This window comes from Medicago sativa, chromosome 8 (genome assembly GCF_051527215.1).
Source record: "Medicago sativa cultivar Bolivia chromosome 8, Bolivia_mono, whole genome shotgun sequence".
Taxonomy (NCBI): Eukaryota; Viridiplantae; Streptophyta; class Magnoliopsida; order Fabales; family Fabaceae; genus Medicago; species Medicago sativa.
The window spans coordinates 79,051,998-79,068,635 of record NC_140756.1 but is presented as its reverse complement, the minus strand read 5'-3'; the positions used below and the strand labels follow the sequence as shown (position 1 = coordinate 79,068,635).

The 16,638-nt window shown below is 33.2% G+C and overlaps 2 protein-coding genes across 3 annotated transcripts; both read left to right on the top strand.

Moving 5' to 3' along the window:
• Positions 1–474: 474 nt before the first annotated feature.
• On the top strand, positions 475–11,575 carry LOC146901927 (uncharacterized). The gene is made up of 2 exons (XM_085737093.1): positions 475–888; positions 11,534–11,575. The coding sequence occupies exons 1-2, from the start codon at positions 475–477 to the stop codon at positions 11,573–11,575; spliced, it is 456 nt and encodes a 151-aa protein (XP_085593219.1).
• On the top strand, positions 11,572–14,800 carry LOC146901926 (uncharacterized). Of its 2 annotated transcripts, none has more exons than XM_085735374.1 (3): positions 11,572–12,154; positions 14,221–14,369; positions 14,467–14,800. In XM_085735374.1, exons 1-2 carry the CDS (start codon positions 11,660–11,662, stop codon positions 14,308–14,310), a joined length of 585 nt encoding a protein of 194 aa, XP_085591500.1. In that variant the 5' UTR covers positions 11,572–11,659; the 3' UTR covers positions 14,311–14,369; positions 14,467–14,800. The 2 variants fall into 2 exon arrangements, with proteins under 2 accessions (XP_085591500.1, XP_085591501.1); XM_085735375.1 differs by having other exon boundaries at positions 11,593–12,154; positions 14,450–14,800.
• Positions 14,801–16,638: the final 1,838 nt, after the last annotated feature.

Genomic DNA, 16,638 nt, shown 5'->3' with positions numbered 1-16,638 from the left:
AACACATCGTTGTAGAAGAGGAGAAGAGAAGAAAGAAGAAGGTGTGAAATTTTTTGAGAAAATGAACCATATTTATAGGGGAGGGGGTTAAAAAACGTGTGGGAGGCCATCAATGCCGGTCAAAAAATGTGTTTTTACACTTGACCACCGCCCAAAACGTTTGAAAAACGTTTTCTTTGTGGTGCAGACCACCGGCCTAAAGCTTCTGGTGCAGTCCGGAAGATATAATCCGGATAACACATGCATTCCGGATAACGTATTCCGGAAAAAGACGATAATGGGGTGTCCCAAAGTGAAACTTGGGACGTTGTGTATGGTGAGGGTTGGTTCGGATTGTATAATCCGGATTGCTTCAGCATTGGATTCTTCTGTGTGGCCTGCATTGTACCTACAATTTTTGTGGTCCACAACGGCCAAATACCTCTATAAATAGGGGTCCCTGTTTTCATTACAAGTAAACTACACCAGAAAAAAATGGAATTCCCTGGCTTTGATCCGAACACCAAGCTAGCGGCAGTCTACTACAACGGTGGAACACCACCCCATCTGTTTAGGATTCGCGACGATGTCACCCTATCCGGGCTGAAGGATGAGCTGGATCAAATCAACTGTCAACTCAACCGTAGAGACACGAGGAGGGTGGTCGGTGTTGAATATCGATGTCCATTGTCCGACTCAGCCGGATCTCTACGCTTCAGCCGGATGAAGCTCACAAACGATGACGACGTGAGAACCATGTTCTCTGTCTTTGGTCAGCATAGCGCTAGAGGACCGATTGAGTTGGACGCTTCGTTGGTTAGATCTGCTGAACAAATCCTGAAAAGTTTGCACCGGCCCAGGAATTACAAAGAGATCAGGGCTCTGCTGGAGGGACCAGAGGAGGAAGAAGTTAGTTTAGATGATCCGTGATAATGTGTTATGTTTTAATTAACCACATGTTTTATGTTGTTTTAATTGCGTGTTAGTTATGTGTTGTTGAATTAAGTCGTTGCTTTATGTTTTAATTGCGTCTTTTATTGCGTGTTAGTTATGTTTTTATTGTTTTAATTTCATTTAATCGATAAAATAACCCAATATATTCTTTTCGGATTACACAATCCGGAAATACATAGGGCGTCAGTGCATTTCGGATAACGTAATCCGGAACTCTTCAGCATAGGATTCTTTTGTATGGACCACATTGCACTAAGATTTTATGTGGTCCAAAACATCCAAGGACCTCTATAAATACACCCTCTCCGGTTTTGATCTTCAATACCAGCAAAACACACAAACACACCAAAGCAAACCATGCAAATTTTTGTCATCAAGCTCAGGATCTTTCTAATGCTGTCGCGAATGGATGAGTTAGCTCTCTATTTGATGTAACGCCCACTTTTTAATTATTTGATTTATTCTTTGTTACTTGATTTATTTGGTTTATTTATTGAGCCTAGAAATATATTTATATATATTTATATGAATTATGTGATGTGATGTGTATATTTATATGATTTTATATGATTTATATGATGTGGTGTGATTTTATGTGATTTATGTGATGTGAATGATTATGTGATATGGTGTGATTATATATGTGATGTGAGTTTAGAATATATTTATATGATTTATGTGTTCTGAATAATTATGTAATGTGAGTCTAGAAATATATTTATATTTATGTGATGTATTTATGTGAATATATGTTATTCGGTGTATAATATACTTGTTATTTTGTGTGAAAATATATATATGTTATTTGGTTTATTATTTATTAGACTATATTTAGTAGAGAAATATTATTTATAAGATTATGAGAATTATTAGTGTGAGTGGAATTGGGGGTTAGAATAGAAAGAAGAATAAGTTGTTGGACCTAAATAGATTTGGGAAGAATATTTTAGTATTATAAATAGAGAAGCTTAGGTTGGAAAGAGTTTACCTTAAACCGCTTTTTGGAAAAGAGGAGAACAAGAAAGAAGAGAAGAGAAGAGAAAAGTCAAGAGAAGAGGAGAATACCTTAGGAAAGAAGAACGCTGCTGCTGATTCAGGAATTAATCTAAGGTGAGGGTGAGACTATCTTGCATTAATATTAAGTTGTTAAATCATTAGATTACATCTAACAAGTTGGGGAGAGTTTGTGAGAATTTGAGAATTAGGGTTTTGAGAGAGATTTGATGATTAGATGATGAAAACTTGTTGAATTGATGTAGAAATTGTGTACAGACCTTAGATAATCCATAGGATGATTATTGGAAGTAGTTTTGAGGTTAGAACCATGAGATTAGGTGAAACTTGAAGAAAATCTGTATTCAGCCCGAATTTTGATATTAAAACTGGTATTCATCGGTGCGGAATTGGTCTTAGGTGTAAACACGAAAGTTGTAGGTATGGATGTTAGCTTTCTAATTCCGTTGGTCTCACGTCAAAACAATATATAGAACTTGAGTTATGGTCAAATTACTGCACGTAGGTCACAGTGAATTTTTATGGACTTTCAGCACAATTTTTCCGAATTTAAAATAAAAACTGGTATTGATCGGTACAGAATTGGTCTTAGGAGTAAACATGAAAGTTTTAGATAATTTTGTTAGCTTTCTAGTGGCTTTGGTTTGACATGAAAATGATGTTTGGTCTTTGAGTTATGATTAAAATACTACAGGGAGGTCTTAGCGAAATTGTACGGTGACAACATTCTCTGTTTCATGTTTTTGCGTTTTGTTCATATGTTTCTATTTTGAATTGATCTTTGTTGTAAACATGAAAGTTGTTGATATTTGTGATATCTTTCCAGTAGCTTTGGTTTGACATAAAAATATGTTGTGGATAATTTATTATGTGTTTACAAAGATACATAGTGAATTATTGTTGATGTTTAAATACGATGTTATATGAAGTTGTTTATGATTGATGAATATGATGTTTTAAGATGTTGTTTATTATCATTTGATATTGTTATATTATGATATGACATGAATTATTTATGTGATCCATATGTTGTCAAGATGCTAAGATGTTAAGATGTTAAGATGATAAGAGTTGTATAAGTCGGTCTAAGTTGTCATGATTTAAGAAGTTGTCCATTTTAATGGAATTGTATAAGATGTTCACGTTGTTGTCCAAGCTGTAGGAAGATTGTGTTGTTGCATAGTCAGCGATGGGGGCTTAATGCCCGACAGGTTCTTGATGACCTTAGCGATGGGGGCTTAATGCCCGACAGGTCCAAATATGACCTTAGCGAAGGGGGCTTAATGCCCTGGTGGTACCACATGCATATTGAAGTTGTCGAAGTTGTCTAAGTTGTTGTCGAAGTTGTCTAAGTTGTTGTCGAAGTGGTCTAAGTTGTTGTTGAAGTTGTTGTTGCATTGTAGAGTCGTCATAACTTATATTTAATGATGATTTGATAAGTGATGTTCGATGATGATGTTTTGATTATGTTTTGATGATGATGTTTGATGATGATGTTGTTTATGATTGACGATGATAATAATATGATATTAAATGAATATTAATGCTGATGTTATGATGTCTTGAATTATTGAATATATGATGATACTTGGTTATGATTTAATGATGATGTTTGTTTAAGAAGTTGATTATGAACTTAATTATGAAGTTGTTTTCAATAAATGATATGCTTTGATAATGATACTTATGTGAATTACATGTTGATGCTTATGATTGATATTGATGCTATGTGATGATTGTTGGTGACTATTATTTGATGTTATATAATGATGTTTAAGATTAGTAATTGATGATATATGAAGATGTTTATGATTAGTGTTATGATAGTTTATGACTAATGTAGGAAGATTAATGATACTAGTTAAGGAAGTTTAAGTTGTTAGATATGATTAATGAGTTATAAGATGTTTAAGTTGTTGAATGTACTTTATATGATTTATATGTTTAATATTTTTGTTTTGAGAAATCTCACCCCTCTGCTTGGAAATGTTGCTCTTCGTATGGGTAACTTGCAGGTAATCAAGATTAGAGGCGTCGTGAGTGGACTCCTCACATGTGTGTCTAGGTGCTCTGATACGTAACGGGATGGGACTTGACTTTACTTCTATTCCTTACGTATTGTTTATGAACTTTATGAATAACTATCGAATTAAGACTTATGAGATTTTCTAATGAGGCCTGTGTGCCAAAGATTATTTTTATTGTTGAACTAATTTCCGCTGCGAAGTTTTGAATTACTTATGTTAAATGATTTTGAAGAATAAATTGTTATTTATTCAGTTTATGAGTTTTTAAGAAGTGTAGCATTCCGTTTAAAGTTGAAAAACTCTGATTTATTTAAGAAATTTTTACGTTGGGAAAACGGGGTGTTACAATTGGTATCAGAGCAGGTCGGTCCGTCCGGCCAAGTAGTAGAGTCGTGTTTAGCAACGTAGTGTTGTGTAATAATTTTACATTGTCTTTTGTTGTTCTAACTTGCTGTTTGATTGTATGTTGTTTTGAATTGTTGTTTGTTGTATAGACTAATCCATAGTTGTTTGCAGGATGTTTAATTTTCGAGGACGAAAATTCTTTAAGTGGGGGAGAGTTGTAACGCCCACTTTTTAATTATTTGATTTATTCTTTGTTACTTGATTTATTTGGTTTATTTATTGAGCCTAGAAATATATTTATATATATTTATATGAATTATGTGATGTGATGTGTATATTTATATGATTTTATATGATTTATATGATGTGGTGTGATTTTATGTGATTTATGTGATGTGAATGATTATGTGATATGGTGTGATTATATATGTGATGTGAGTTTAGAATATATTTATATGATTTATGTGTTCTGAATAATTATGTAATGTGAGTCTAGAAATATATTTATATTTATGTGATGTATTTATGTGAATATATGTTATTCGGTGTATAATATACTTGTTATTTTGTGTGAAAATATATATATGTTATTTGGTTTATTATTTATTAGACTATATTTAGTAGAGAAATATTATTTATAAGATTATGAGAATTATTAGTGTGAGTGGAATTGGGGGTTAGAATAGAAAGAAGAATAAGTTGTTGGACCTAAATAGATTTGGGAAGAATATTTTAGTATTATAAATAGAGAAGCTTAGGTTGGAAAGAGTTTACCTTAAACCGCTTTTTGGAAAAGAGGAGAACAAGAAAGAAGAGAAGAGAAGAGAAAAGTCAAGAGAAGAGGAGAATACCTTAGGAAAGAAGAACGCTGCTGCTGATTCAGGAATTAATCTAAGGTGAGGGTGAGACTATCTTGCATTAATATTAAGTTGTTAAATCATTAGATTACATCTAACAAGTTGGGGAGAGTTTGTGAGAATTTGAGAATTAGGGTTTTGAGAGAGATTTGATGATTAGATGATGAAAACTTGTTGAATTGATGTAGAAATTGTGTACAGACCTTAGATAATCCATAGGATGATTATTGGAAGTAGTTTTGAGGTTAGAACCATGAGATTAGGTGAAACTTGAAGAAAATCTGTATTCAGCCCGAATTTTGATATTAAAACTGGTATTCATCGGTGCGGAATTGGTCTTAGGTGTAAACACGAAAGTTGTAGGTATGGATGTTAGCTTTCTAATTCCGTTGGTCTCACGTCAAAACAATATATAGAACTTGAGTTATGGTCAAATTACTGCACGTAGGTCACAGTGAATTTTTATGGACTTTCAGCACAATTTTTCCGAATTTAAAATAAAAACTGGTATTGATCGGTACAGAATTGGTCTTAGGAGTAAACATGAAAGTTTTAGATAATTTTGTTAGCTTTCTAGTGGCTTTGGTTTGACATGAAAATGATGTTTGGTCTTTGAGTTATGATTAAAATACTACAGGGAGGTCTTAGCGAAATTGTACGGTGACAACATTCTCTGTTTCATGTTTTTGCGTTTTGTTCATATGTTTCTATTTTGAATTGATCTTTGTTGTAAACATGAAAGTTGTTGATATTTGTGATATCTTTCCAGTAGCTTTGGTTTGACATAAAAATATGTTGTGGATAATTTATTATGTGTTTACAAAGATACATAGTGAATTATTGTTGATGTTTAAATACGATGTTATATGAAGTTGTTTATGATTGATGAATATGATGTTTTAAGATGTTGTTTATTATCATTTGATATTGTTATATTATGATATGACATGAATTATTTATGTGATCCATATGTTGTCAAGATGCTAAGATGTTAAGATGTTAAGATGATAAGAGTTGTATAAGTCGGTCTAAGTTGTCATGATTTAAGAAGTTGTCCATTTTAATGGAATTGTATAAGATGTTCACGTTGTTGTCCAAGCTGTAGGAAGATTGTGTTGTTGCATAGTCAGCGATGGGGGCTTAATGCCCGACAGGTTCTTGATGACCTTAGCGATGGGGGCTTAATGCCCGACAGGTCCAAATATGACCTTAGCGAAGGGGGCTTAATGCCCTGGTGGTACCACATGCATATTGAAGTTGTCGAAGTTGTCTAAGTTGTTGTCGAAGTTGTCTAAGTTGTTGTCGAAGTGGTCTAAGTTGTTGTTGAAGTTGTTGTTGCATTGTAGAGTCGTCATAACTTATATTTAATGATGATTTGATAAGTGATGTTCGATGATGATGTTTTGATTATGTTTTGATGATGATGTTTGATGATGATGTTGTTTATGATTGACGATGATAATAATATGATATTAAATGAATATTAATGCTGATGTTATGATGTCTTGAATTATTGAATATATGATGATACTTGGTTATGATTTAATGATGATGTTTGTTTAAGAAGTTGATTATGAACTTAATTATGAAGTTGTTTTCAATAAATGATATGCTTTGATAATGATACTTATGTGAATTACATGTTGATGCTTATGATTGATATTGATGCTATGTGATGATTGTTGGTGACTATTATTTGATGTTATATAATGATGTTTAAGATTAGTAATTGATGATATATGAAGATGTTTATGATTAGTGTTATGATAGTTTATGACTAATGTAGGAAGATTAATGATACTAGTTAAGGAAGTTTAAGTTGTTAGATATGATTAATGAGTTATAAGATGTTTAAGTTGTTGAATGTACTTTATATGATTTATATGTTTAATATTTTTGTTTTGAGAAATCTCACCCCTCTGCTTGGAAATGTTGCTCTTCGTATGGGTAACTTGCAGGTAATCAAGATTAGAGGCGTCGTGAGTGGACTCCTCACATGTGTGTCTAGGTGCTCTGATACGTAACGGGATGGGACTTGACTTTACTTCTATTCCTTACGTATTGTTTATGAACTTTATGAATAACTATCGAATTAAGACTTATGAGATTTTCTAATGAGGCCTGTGTGCCAAAGATTATTTTTATTGTTGAACTAATTTCCGCTGCGAAGTTTTGAATTACTTATGTTAAATGATTTTGAAGAATAAATTGTTATTTATTCAGTTTATGAGTTTTTAAGAAGTGTAGCATTCCGTTTAAAGTTGAAAAACTCTGATTTATTTAAGAAATTTTTACGTTGGGAAAACGGGGTGTTACAATTGGTATCAGAGCAGGTCGGTCCGTCCGGCCAAGTAGTAGAGTCGTGTTTAGCAACGTAGTGTTGTGTAATAATTTTACATTGTCTTTTGTTGTTCTAACTTGCTGTTTGATTGTATGTTGTTTTGAATTGTTGTTTGTTGTATAGACTAATCCATAGTTGTTTGCAGGATGTTTAATTTTCGAGGACGAAAATTCTTTAAGTGGGGGAGAGTTGTAACGCCCACTTTTTAATTATTTGATTTATTCTTTGTTACTTGATTTATTTGGTTTATTTATTGAGCCTAGAAATATATTTATATATATTTATATGAATTATGTGATGTGATGTGTATATTTATATGATTTTATATGATTTATATGATGTGGTGTGATTTTATGTGATTTATGTGATGTGAATGATTATGTGATATGGTGTGATTATATATGTGATGTGAGTTTAGAATATATTTATATGATTTATGTGTTCTGAATAATTATGTAATGTGAGTCTAGAAATATATTTATATTTATGTGATGTATTTATGTGAATATATGTTATTCGGTGTATAATATACTTGTTATTTTGTGTGAAAATATATATATGTTATTTGGTTTATTATTTATTAGACTATATTTAGTAGAGAAATATTATTTATAAGATTATGAGAATTATTAGTGTGAGTGGAATTGGGGGTTAGAATAGAAAGAAGAATAAGTTGTTGGACCTAAATAGATTTGGGAAGAATATTTTAGTATTATAAATAGAGAAGCTTAGGTTGGAAAGAGTTTACCTTAAACCGCTTTTTGGAAAAGAGGAGAACAAGAAAGAAGAGAAGAGAAGAGAAAAGTCAAGAGAAGAGGAGAATACCTTAGGAAAGAAGAACGCTGCTGCTGATTCAGGAATTAATCTAAGGTGAGGGTGAGACTATCTTGCATTAATATTAAGTTGTTAAATCATTAGATTACATCTAACAAGTTGGGGAGAGTTTGTGAGAATTTGAGAATTAGGGTTTTGAGAGAGATTTGATGATTAGATGATGAAAACTTGTTGAATTGATGTAGAAATTGTGTACAGACCTTAGATAATCCATAGGATGATTATTGGAAGTAGTTTTGAGGTTAGAACCATGAGATTAGGTGAAACTTGAAGAAAATCTGTATTCAGCCCGAATTTTGATATTAAAACTGGTATTCATCGGTGCGGAATTGGTCTTAGGTGTAAACACGAAAGTTGTAGGTATGGATGTTAGCTTTCTAATTCCGTTGGTCTCACGTCAAAACAATATATAGAACTTGAGTTATGGTCAAATTACTGCACGTAGGTCACAGTGAATTTTTATGGACTTTCAGCACAATTTTTCCGAATTTAAAATAAAAACTGGTATTGATCGGTACAGAATTGGTCTTAGGAGTAAACATGAAAGTTTTAGATAATTTTGTTAGCTTTCTAGTGGCTTTGGTTTGACATGAAAATGATGTTTGGTCTTTGAGTTATGATTAAAATACTACAGGGAGGTCTTAGCGAAATTGTACGGTGACAACATTCTCTGTTTCATGTTTTTGCGTTTTGTTCATATGTTTCTATTTTGAATTGATCTTTGTTGTAAACATGAAAGTTGTTGATATTTGTGATATCTTTCCAGTAGCTTTGGTTTGACATAAAAATATGTTGTGGATAATTTATTATGTGTTTACAAAGATACATAGTGAATTATTGTTGATGTTTAAATACGATGTTATATGAAGTTGTTTATGATTGATGAATATGATGTTTTAAGATGTTGTTTATTATCATTTGATATTGTTATATTATGATATGACATGAATTATTTATGTGATCCATATGTTGTCAAGATGCTAAGATGTTAAGATGTTAAGATGATAAGAGTTGTATAAGTCGGTCTAAGTTGTCATGATTTAAGAAGTTGTCCATTTTAATGGAATTGTATAAGATGTTCACGTTGTTGTCCAAGCTGTAGGAAGATTGTGTTGTTGCATAGTCAGCGATGGGGGCTTAATGCCCGACAGGTTCTTGATGACCTTAGCGATGGGGGCTTAATGCCCGACAGGTTCTTGATGACCTTAGCGATGGGGGCTTAATGCCCGACAGGTCCAAATATGACCTTAGCGAAGGGGGCTTAATGCCCTGGTGGTACCACATGCATATTGAAGTTGTCGAAGTTGTCTAAGTTGTTGTCGAAGTTGTCTAAGTTGTTGTCGAAGTGGTCTAAGTTGTTGTTGAAGTTGTTGTTGCATTGTAGAGTCGTCATAACTTATATTTAATGATGATTTGATAAGTGATGTTCGATGATGATGTTTTGATTATGTTTTGATGATGATGTTTGATGATGATGTTGTTTATGATTGACGATGATAATAATATGATATTAAATGAATATTAATGCTGATGTTATGATGTCTTGAATTATTGAATATATGATGATACTTGGTTATGATTTAATGATGATGTTTGTTTAAGAAGTTGATTATGAACTTAATTATGAAGTTGTTTTCAATAAATGATATGCTTTGATAATGATACTTATGTGAATTACATGTTGATGCTTATGATTGATATTGATGCTATGTGATGATTGTTGGTGACTATTATTTGATGTTATATAATGATGTTTAAGATTAGTAATTGATGATATATGAAGATGTTTATGATTAGTGTTATGATAGTTTATGACTAATGTAGGAAGATTAATGATACTAGTTAAGGAAGTTTAAGTTGTTAGATATGATTAATGAGTTATAAGATGTTTAAGTTGTTGAATGTACTTTATATGATTTATATGTTTAATATTTTTGTTTTGAGAAATCTCACCCCTCTGCTTGGAAATGTTGCTCTTCGTATGGGTAACTTGCAGGTAATCAAGATTAGAGGCGTCGTGAGTGGACTCCTCACATGTGTGTCTAGGTGCTCTGATACGTAACGGGATGGGACTTGACTTTACTTCTATTCCTTACGTATTGTTTATGAACTTTATGAATAACTATCGAATTAAGACTTATGAGATTTTCTAATGAGGCCTGTGTGCCAAAGATTATTTTTATTGTTGAACTAATTTCCGCTGCGAAGTTTTGAATTACTTATGTTAAATGATTTTGAAGAATAAATTGTTATTTATTCAGTTTATGAGTTTTTAAGAAGTGTAGCATTCCGTTTAAAGTTGAAAAACTCTGATTTATTTAAGAAATTTTTACGTTGGGAAAACGGGGTGTTACATTTGACGGCATTATGAAGATCCTGAGCATGCTGTCAAAAATATATAGATAGTCCTTCTAGATTTACAAAAAAAAGTTTGGTATTTATTGTTATGAAAATTATGATTTGATTGCATTGTTCATAAGAAGAGGTTCTTATGAACTCGATCATGTCGGCCTGCCGATCGTAACATGTCAGTTGGCAGGCCGGCAAGATCGAGTTCAAAAGCTCCTCTTCGAACCACCTTCCCAAAAGATTCATTATTTATGTTATTCTGGTGCCATTCGGACTATATAATCTGGAAATACTGCATACATTTCAGATTATATAATCTGGAAGCACTCACTAACAACTTGGCTAGTGACGTTTCACCAAAAGGTTTGGCCGGTTAGTTGAGTTTTAAAGCGTTTTTTGGACGGTTTTGAATGAAAAACACGTTTTCTTTTACTTACAAATCACCTAGTACTTGTTTTAGGCTATAAAAAGGCTTGGATCTTCAACATTTTCCTTCATTCTTCTTCACATCCTTTCTTACATTTCTTCAAAAAATTTAAGTTTTTTAGGTAGCTTTTAGGAGTGTTTGTGGTGTCATGGTCATTGTTGACCGTTCCTATGAACCCTGCAATTGCATTGCAGCTTGTGTGGGGTTCATATAACGGTCAACAGAGACCCTTGACATCAAAGAAAGACACAAAATATGAATACCGTATTTGTCCGGAATTTATGTTCCGGAAAAACTAACAATCTTGTTCGGAAAATGTAATCCGGACCAGAAAAAAAGTAATACTCTATAATTCCTAATAAAAAAGTAATACTCTATGAATACCGTATTTTTGGAATTTTTGCAGGCGCGCGAGAATGCCATAGGGTGGAAAAGTAATACTCTATAATTTAACAAAATAAAAAATTCCTAATTAAATAATTAATTTGTCAAATTTCTTTCGTTTTTTGGGTTCTTCCAAATTCAATCTCCAATGGTGGATGATCGTACTGCAGTTCCTGTGAATGCCAATGAAAACGAATTTCCAATGGTAATTATCACCGATAACAAAGACGAATTTTCAATATTCCCTCCAATTAACCACGAAAATCTTCAACTCTTCACAAATCAACAAATTCCACAATCGAAATCACTCCCATCTCCTTCTTCATCTCCATCCTTTTCCCCTTGTGATTGTGACGCTTGGGAAGAAGAATGTTTATCTCTGTCTTCACCGTTCGATTCAAGTCTCCGAAAAGGTTGTGACTTTATCGGGTGGTTGAGCATTGGGTTTCAGATCTTGCGTTCTAAACTCGTTTCCGCGGTTTCTTCTTTCCGGAACCGTGGAGGGGCAAATTGGTCATTTGGGTTACGTGCTGCCACTGTGTTATTCTTCGTCGTGGTGTTGATGAGGAGGAGGAAGAATAGAAGGAGGACCCTCGCGCCCAATGAGTCTCGTCTTATGCAAATCATCATGGAGAAAGAAGGGGTTCGTTTAAATTCAATTCATTACTTTAATATTACATTTCATTTATTTTTTTATGTTTCATTACAATTTCAGAATTTTAATGACTTATTTAACAAATTGCATTTATATCATATTACATCTATGTCATTGTTGTTGTGCAATTGGCTAGTATACTAGCATAGAATAGAATGCATAGATATTTCTCCTACATTAACAGGAATATACAATTGTTAAATAAAGTTATAGTTTTTTTTAGGACAAAATGAGAGAGAAATAGAAGCAGGTGTAAATCATTGTATTCAAGCTGAGTGGTTGAAAGGGAGAAGAGCCTCATGTATTTTATGTCATACAAAAGTAACAGTCAAGTTGAAGGGAACATTAAATCGGACAGTTGTCAGACCGACGATGTTGTATGGACCGGAGTGTCGGATGGTTAAAAACAAACACGAGAATAAAGTAAGCATAGCGGAGATAAGGATATTGCGTTCGATGTGTAGTTAGACTAAATGAGATAGAATTAGAAATGACAACATTAGAGAGAGAGAGTTTAGGTAGCAGCACATATAGTAGTAGAAAAGATGGTGGATAATAGGCTTAGGTGGTTTGGGCATATATAGAGAAGACTTGTAGATTTTGTAGTAAGATATGAGATGGAGGATAGTCTAGGGGTGTTAACAAAAAACTGAAAAACCAAACCGAATTGTAGAACCAAACCGAACCACATTGATAAAAACCGAACCGTTTATGTTGGTTCACGAACTGAACTGTTAATTCAAACACAGTTCACGAACGTGAACCAAACTCAAAAACCGAACCAAAACTGTGTGAACTGAACTGCTAAACCCAATTTAATTTCACCAGTTCAGTTTTCATTTTATGAATCTTCTGGAACAATATTCCTTAATCTGAAATAACCTCCGTCAAAAAAAATTCTCCCTTCATCAAAATTTTGTGATTCGAACTATAATGTAGACATTGAAATGACGTGAAAGAATTCAATTATACAAGCTTGTTTATTACAATACGAACCCAATCCTAAATCTGTGAGTTCACAAATAGCCGCATCACAGTTTCACATTGCGATCACCAGTTTGCATCTGCAACCGTCGATCCTCCACCGGCTGCTGTGGAGGTGATGTGCCAAGAAAACTTGTTCAGATTTTGCGATGGAGACGATTCCATATCGCGACGCTGGAGCGAGATCTGATATTCCGAATTACCGTCGGAGCCAGTCGAAGAATTGGAAGAGAGGGACTATGATGATGCAGTGACAAAGACATTTCTGCAATTTTTTCGATTTCACGAATTAAATTTTTCTCCCACTGTTTAGTATGAACGATTGTTTGTGTTATGTGAATAATTTCTGGAGTGAGGGATGAATAGTCCAGGAACAATTTGGTTTCCAAACATCACTGGTTCGGTTCGAAAACCAGTTTATGGTGCACCGAACCATAAAATCAGTTCAGTTCAACTCGGGTGAAATTGTGAACGGTTCGGTTCAGTTTTACCAAACTGTTTTAACAGTTCGGTTCGGTTCAATTTTCTTCAAAAACTGAACCTTGAACAGGCCTAGGATAGTCTAATCACAAGAGGTATAGGAAGACCTAAAAAAACTATTATGAAAGATTTAGAGATTAATGAGTTGGATTTACTCATGGTTTATAATAGAACATTATGACGTAATTCGATTCATGTAGCCGATCCCACTTAGTGGGATAAGACTTCGTTGTTATTATTGTATAGTTTTTTATAAGTGCTTCTTGAGAGTTTATTATAGTTTGCTCGCTCATGATAACATAGCCCTGTTTAGTATTCTATTCTGCTTGGCTATAATGTTCTCAATCTCAAGATCGGATCCATAGTTTGCATGTGCTCGGTGGGTGCGAATGATATATTAAATACTCGGATCATGTTTGTCTCTGTCTAGTTTCTTTTCATTCATTCATCTATGTACAAATACAATCATGTTTGTCTCTGTCTGGTTTCTGTTCATTCACTCATTTGAAGGCATACTTTTTTTTGGGAGTTTCCTGACTGTCCTTCATTTCTTTGGGTTCCATTGCTGATTATGATTATTTTATTTACAGAAAATTGCCCAACTTTTGCACCAGATTGCGCAAATGAATGAAATACTGATAGATCGCCACAAAGCTTTGGCTGCAAAAGTGGGTAATTGATGTGGCCAAAGGTTTGTGATCATGGTACCTATTGTAAACTACATTCATGAAGATCACTGGTAAAGAGCTTTTCTGAACACTGATACTGTCTTTATTCTTTCCACTTTGAAGTACCAGTACTTAAATTTGTACATTGCAGTTTCCGTGGTTCTGCAGGTGTTAGTTAGGATGTAAATCAACAAAAGAGCTAATTGTGATTCTCGGCGCATATTCCCTGGTTTAGATGGCTGGCAGGGAAGCTAGCAGAGCACACTCTAACTGTACTAATGTTTAGTTAGCTAGGTTCTTTTTTCTCTTATATTTAGCACATATTGCATTTGTACAAGATGTTGATGTCAAATTAATGACTCCAACATTTGGTTTAGATTTAGCCATTTAGGAAAGTCCTAAACTTGGTTTTCTTGGACAAAAGTCTATTCTTTATTGCATTAGGTTTTGTTTATGAAAAGAGTGAGAACAAATATAAAATAAAAATAGTATTCGCATTTTATTCACACTTCTATATTAGGGTGAAAAAAAAACAGTATTCGTATTTTAGTCACACATCTATCATCATATTTTTTATACTTTTTTTTTACCGCCTTAACTATTTTCATCAAAGCAAGAGAAATATTTGAAATACAATAAAAAATCAAAATATTTTGTTATTTTTCCATTGTGTACACATTTTTACGGTATCTATCATCCGGAATCAACTAAATAAAAATTGTACAGATTGGTGTGAATACGGTACGAGTACCCTACACATAATACCTGGTATGTGTGCTGCACCATTTTAGGAGTACTCGTGTTTGTGAATTTGGTAGTTATTGACCATATTCATGAAGGGCACCGGTAAAGAGCTTTTTTCTACAATGATTTGTGAATGATATTCTATCAATAACAAACCATGGACTTTTTATCTCATTATCAAACCATGGACTTTTTATCTCAGATTGGTGTGAATACGGTACGAGTACCCTACACATAATACCTGGTATGTGTGCTGCACCATTTTAGGAGTACTCGTGTTTGTGAATTTGGTAGTTATTGACCATATTCATGAAGGGCACCGGTAAAGAGCTTTTTTCTACAATGATTTGTGAATGATATTCTGTCAATAACAAACCATGGACTTTTTATCTCATTATCAAACCATGGACTTTTGTAAAAAAAAAAAAAAAAAACATGGACTGGAAGCTAGCAGAGCACACTCTAAGTCTAACTGTACTATTTGTTAGTTAGCTATGTTCTTTTTGCTCTGATATTTAGCACATCAATTTTATTTTTCATTCGTACAATCTCTTGATATCAAATTAATGACTCCAACATTTTGGTTTAGTTTTAGGAAAGTCCTCAATTTGGTTTTCTGGAACAAAAGTCTATTCTTAGTTGCATTTAGCTTTTGTTAACGAAAGAGGCTCGATTTTGGTCTAATTTTTTCAAATGAAATTCTTAAGCATGTAATATTAGGCTTTGGATAACTTAAAGTTAACGGAGCAGAACAAAATAAAATAGAGTGAGACGGAATAGAATGGAACAAATTTCTCATTCCATTTTTAAAAAATGGACGGAACGGAATTTGTTATAACTTTTTTATTCTATTTTTATCCTTTATTTAAAACACATCAATTTGTTGAATTTTCTCTACTCAATTTTATCAAGACGCTTACTTAATTTTGTTAGGAGAAATGATATTTTGACAACCACTTTTTGACAACTTTTGGACAACTTTCTCTCTCATACTCACATGATGTTGTTATTCTCTCTCTTCCTTTTTCTCTCTCCATAGTTTTTGACCAATAAGAAGTGAGAAAAACAAGGTTGTCAACAAAGTTGTCATCAAATGGATGTCAAAATATCATTACTCTTTTGTTAGTAGATTGCCAAAAGTTTCAATTTTGGCATCATTTAGGAGGCGTGGTTGTTTTCAAATAACATGAATTCAATATTATTTTTTAAACGAGTACCTTCATTGCATTAGCATACACCATTACTGTTTCATCGACATGGAAACCAATCTCCAAAAATGCAAATACAAACTCACATCACCTAACAACTACAACAAAACACTACGGTCTACAAGGCTTGTCCCCGGAAGCTCAAAGGGCAATCATCGAAGGATAAAAGACAGTTGCAACAGACAACAAAAACACTTATAAATATGTGAAGCGCGAGAAAAAGAAAAAAGAAACCACAGCCAAAATTCTATGAAGGAAAGGAAGAAACGTAAGTTGAAGAGAATATAGTAGAATAAGAAACGATTGTGAAATAGAAAAATCAGGACAAAATTGTAACTATATTGTTATTATGTTCTATTCTATTGCATACACCTCAAATTGGAGGAAT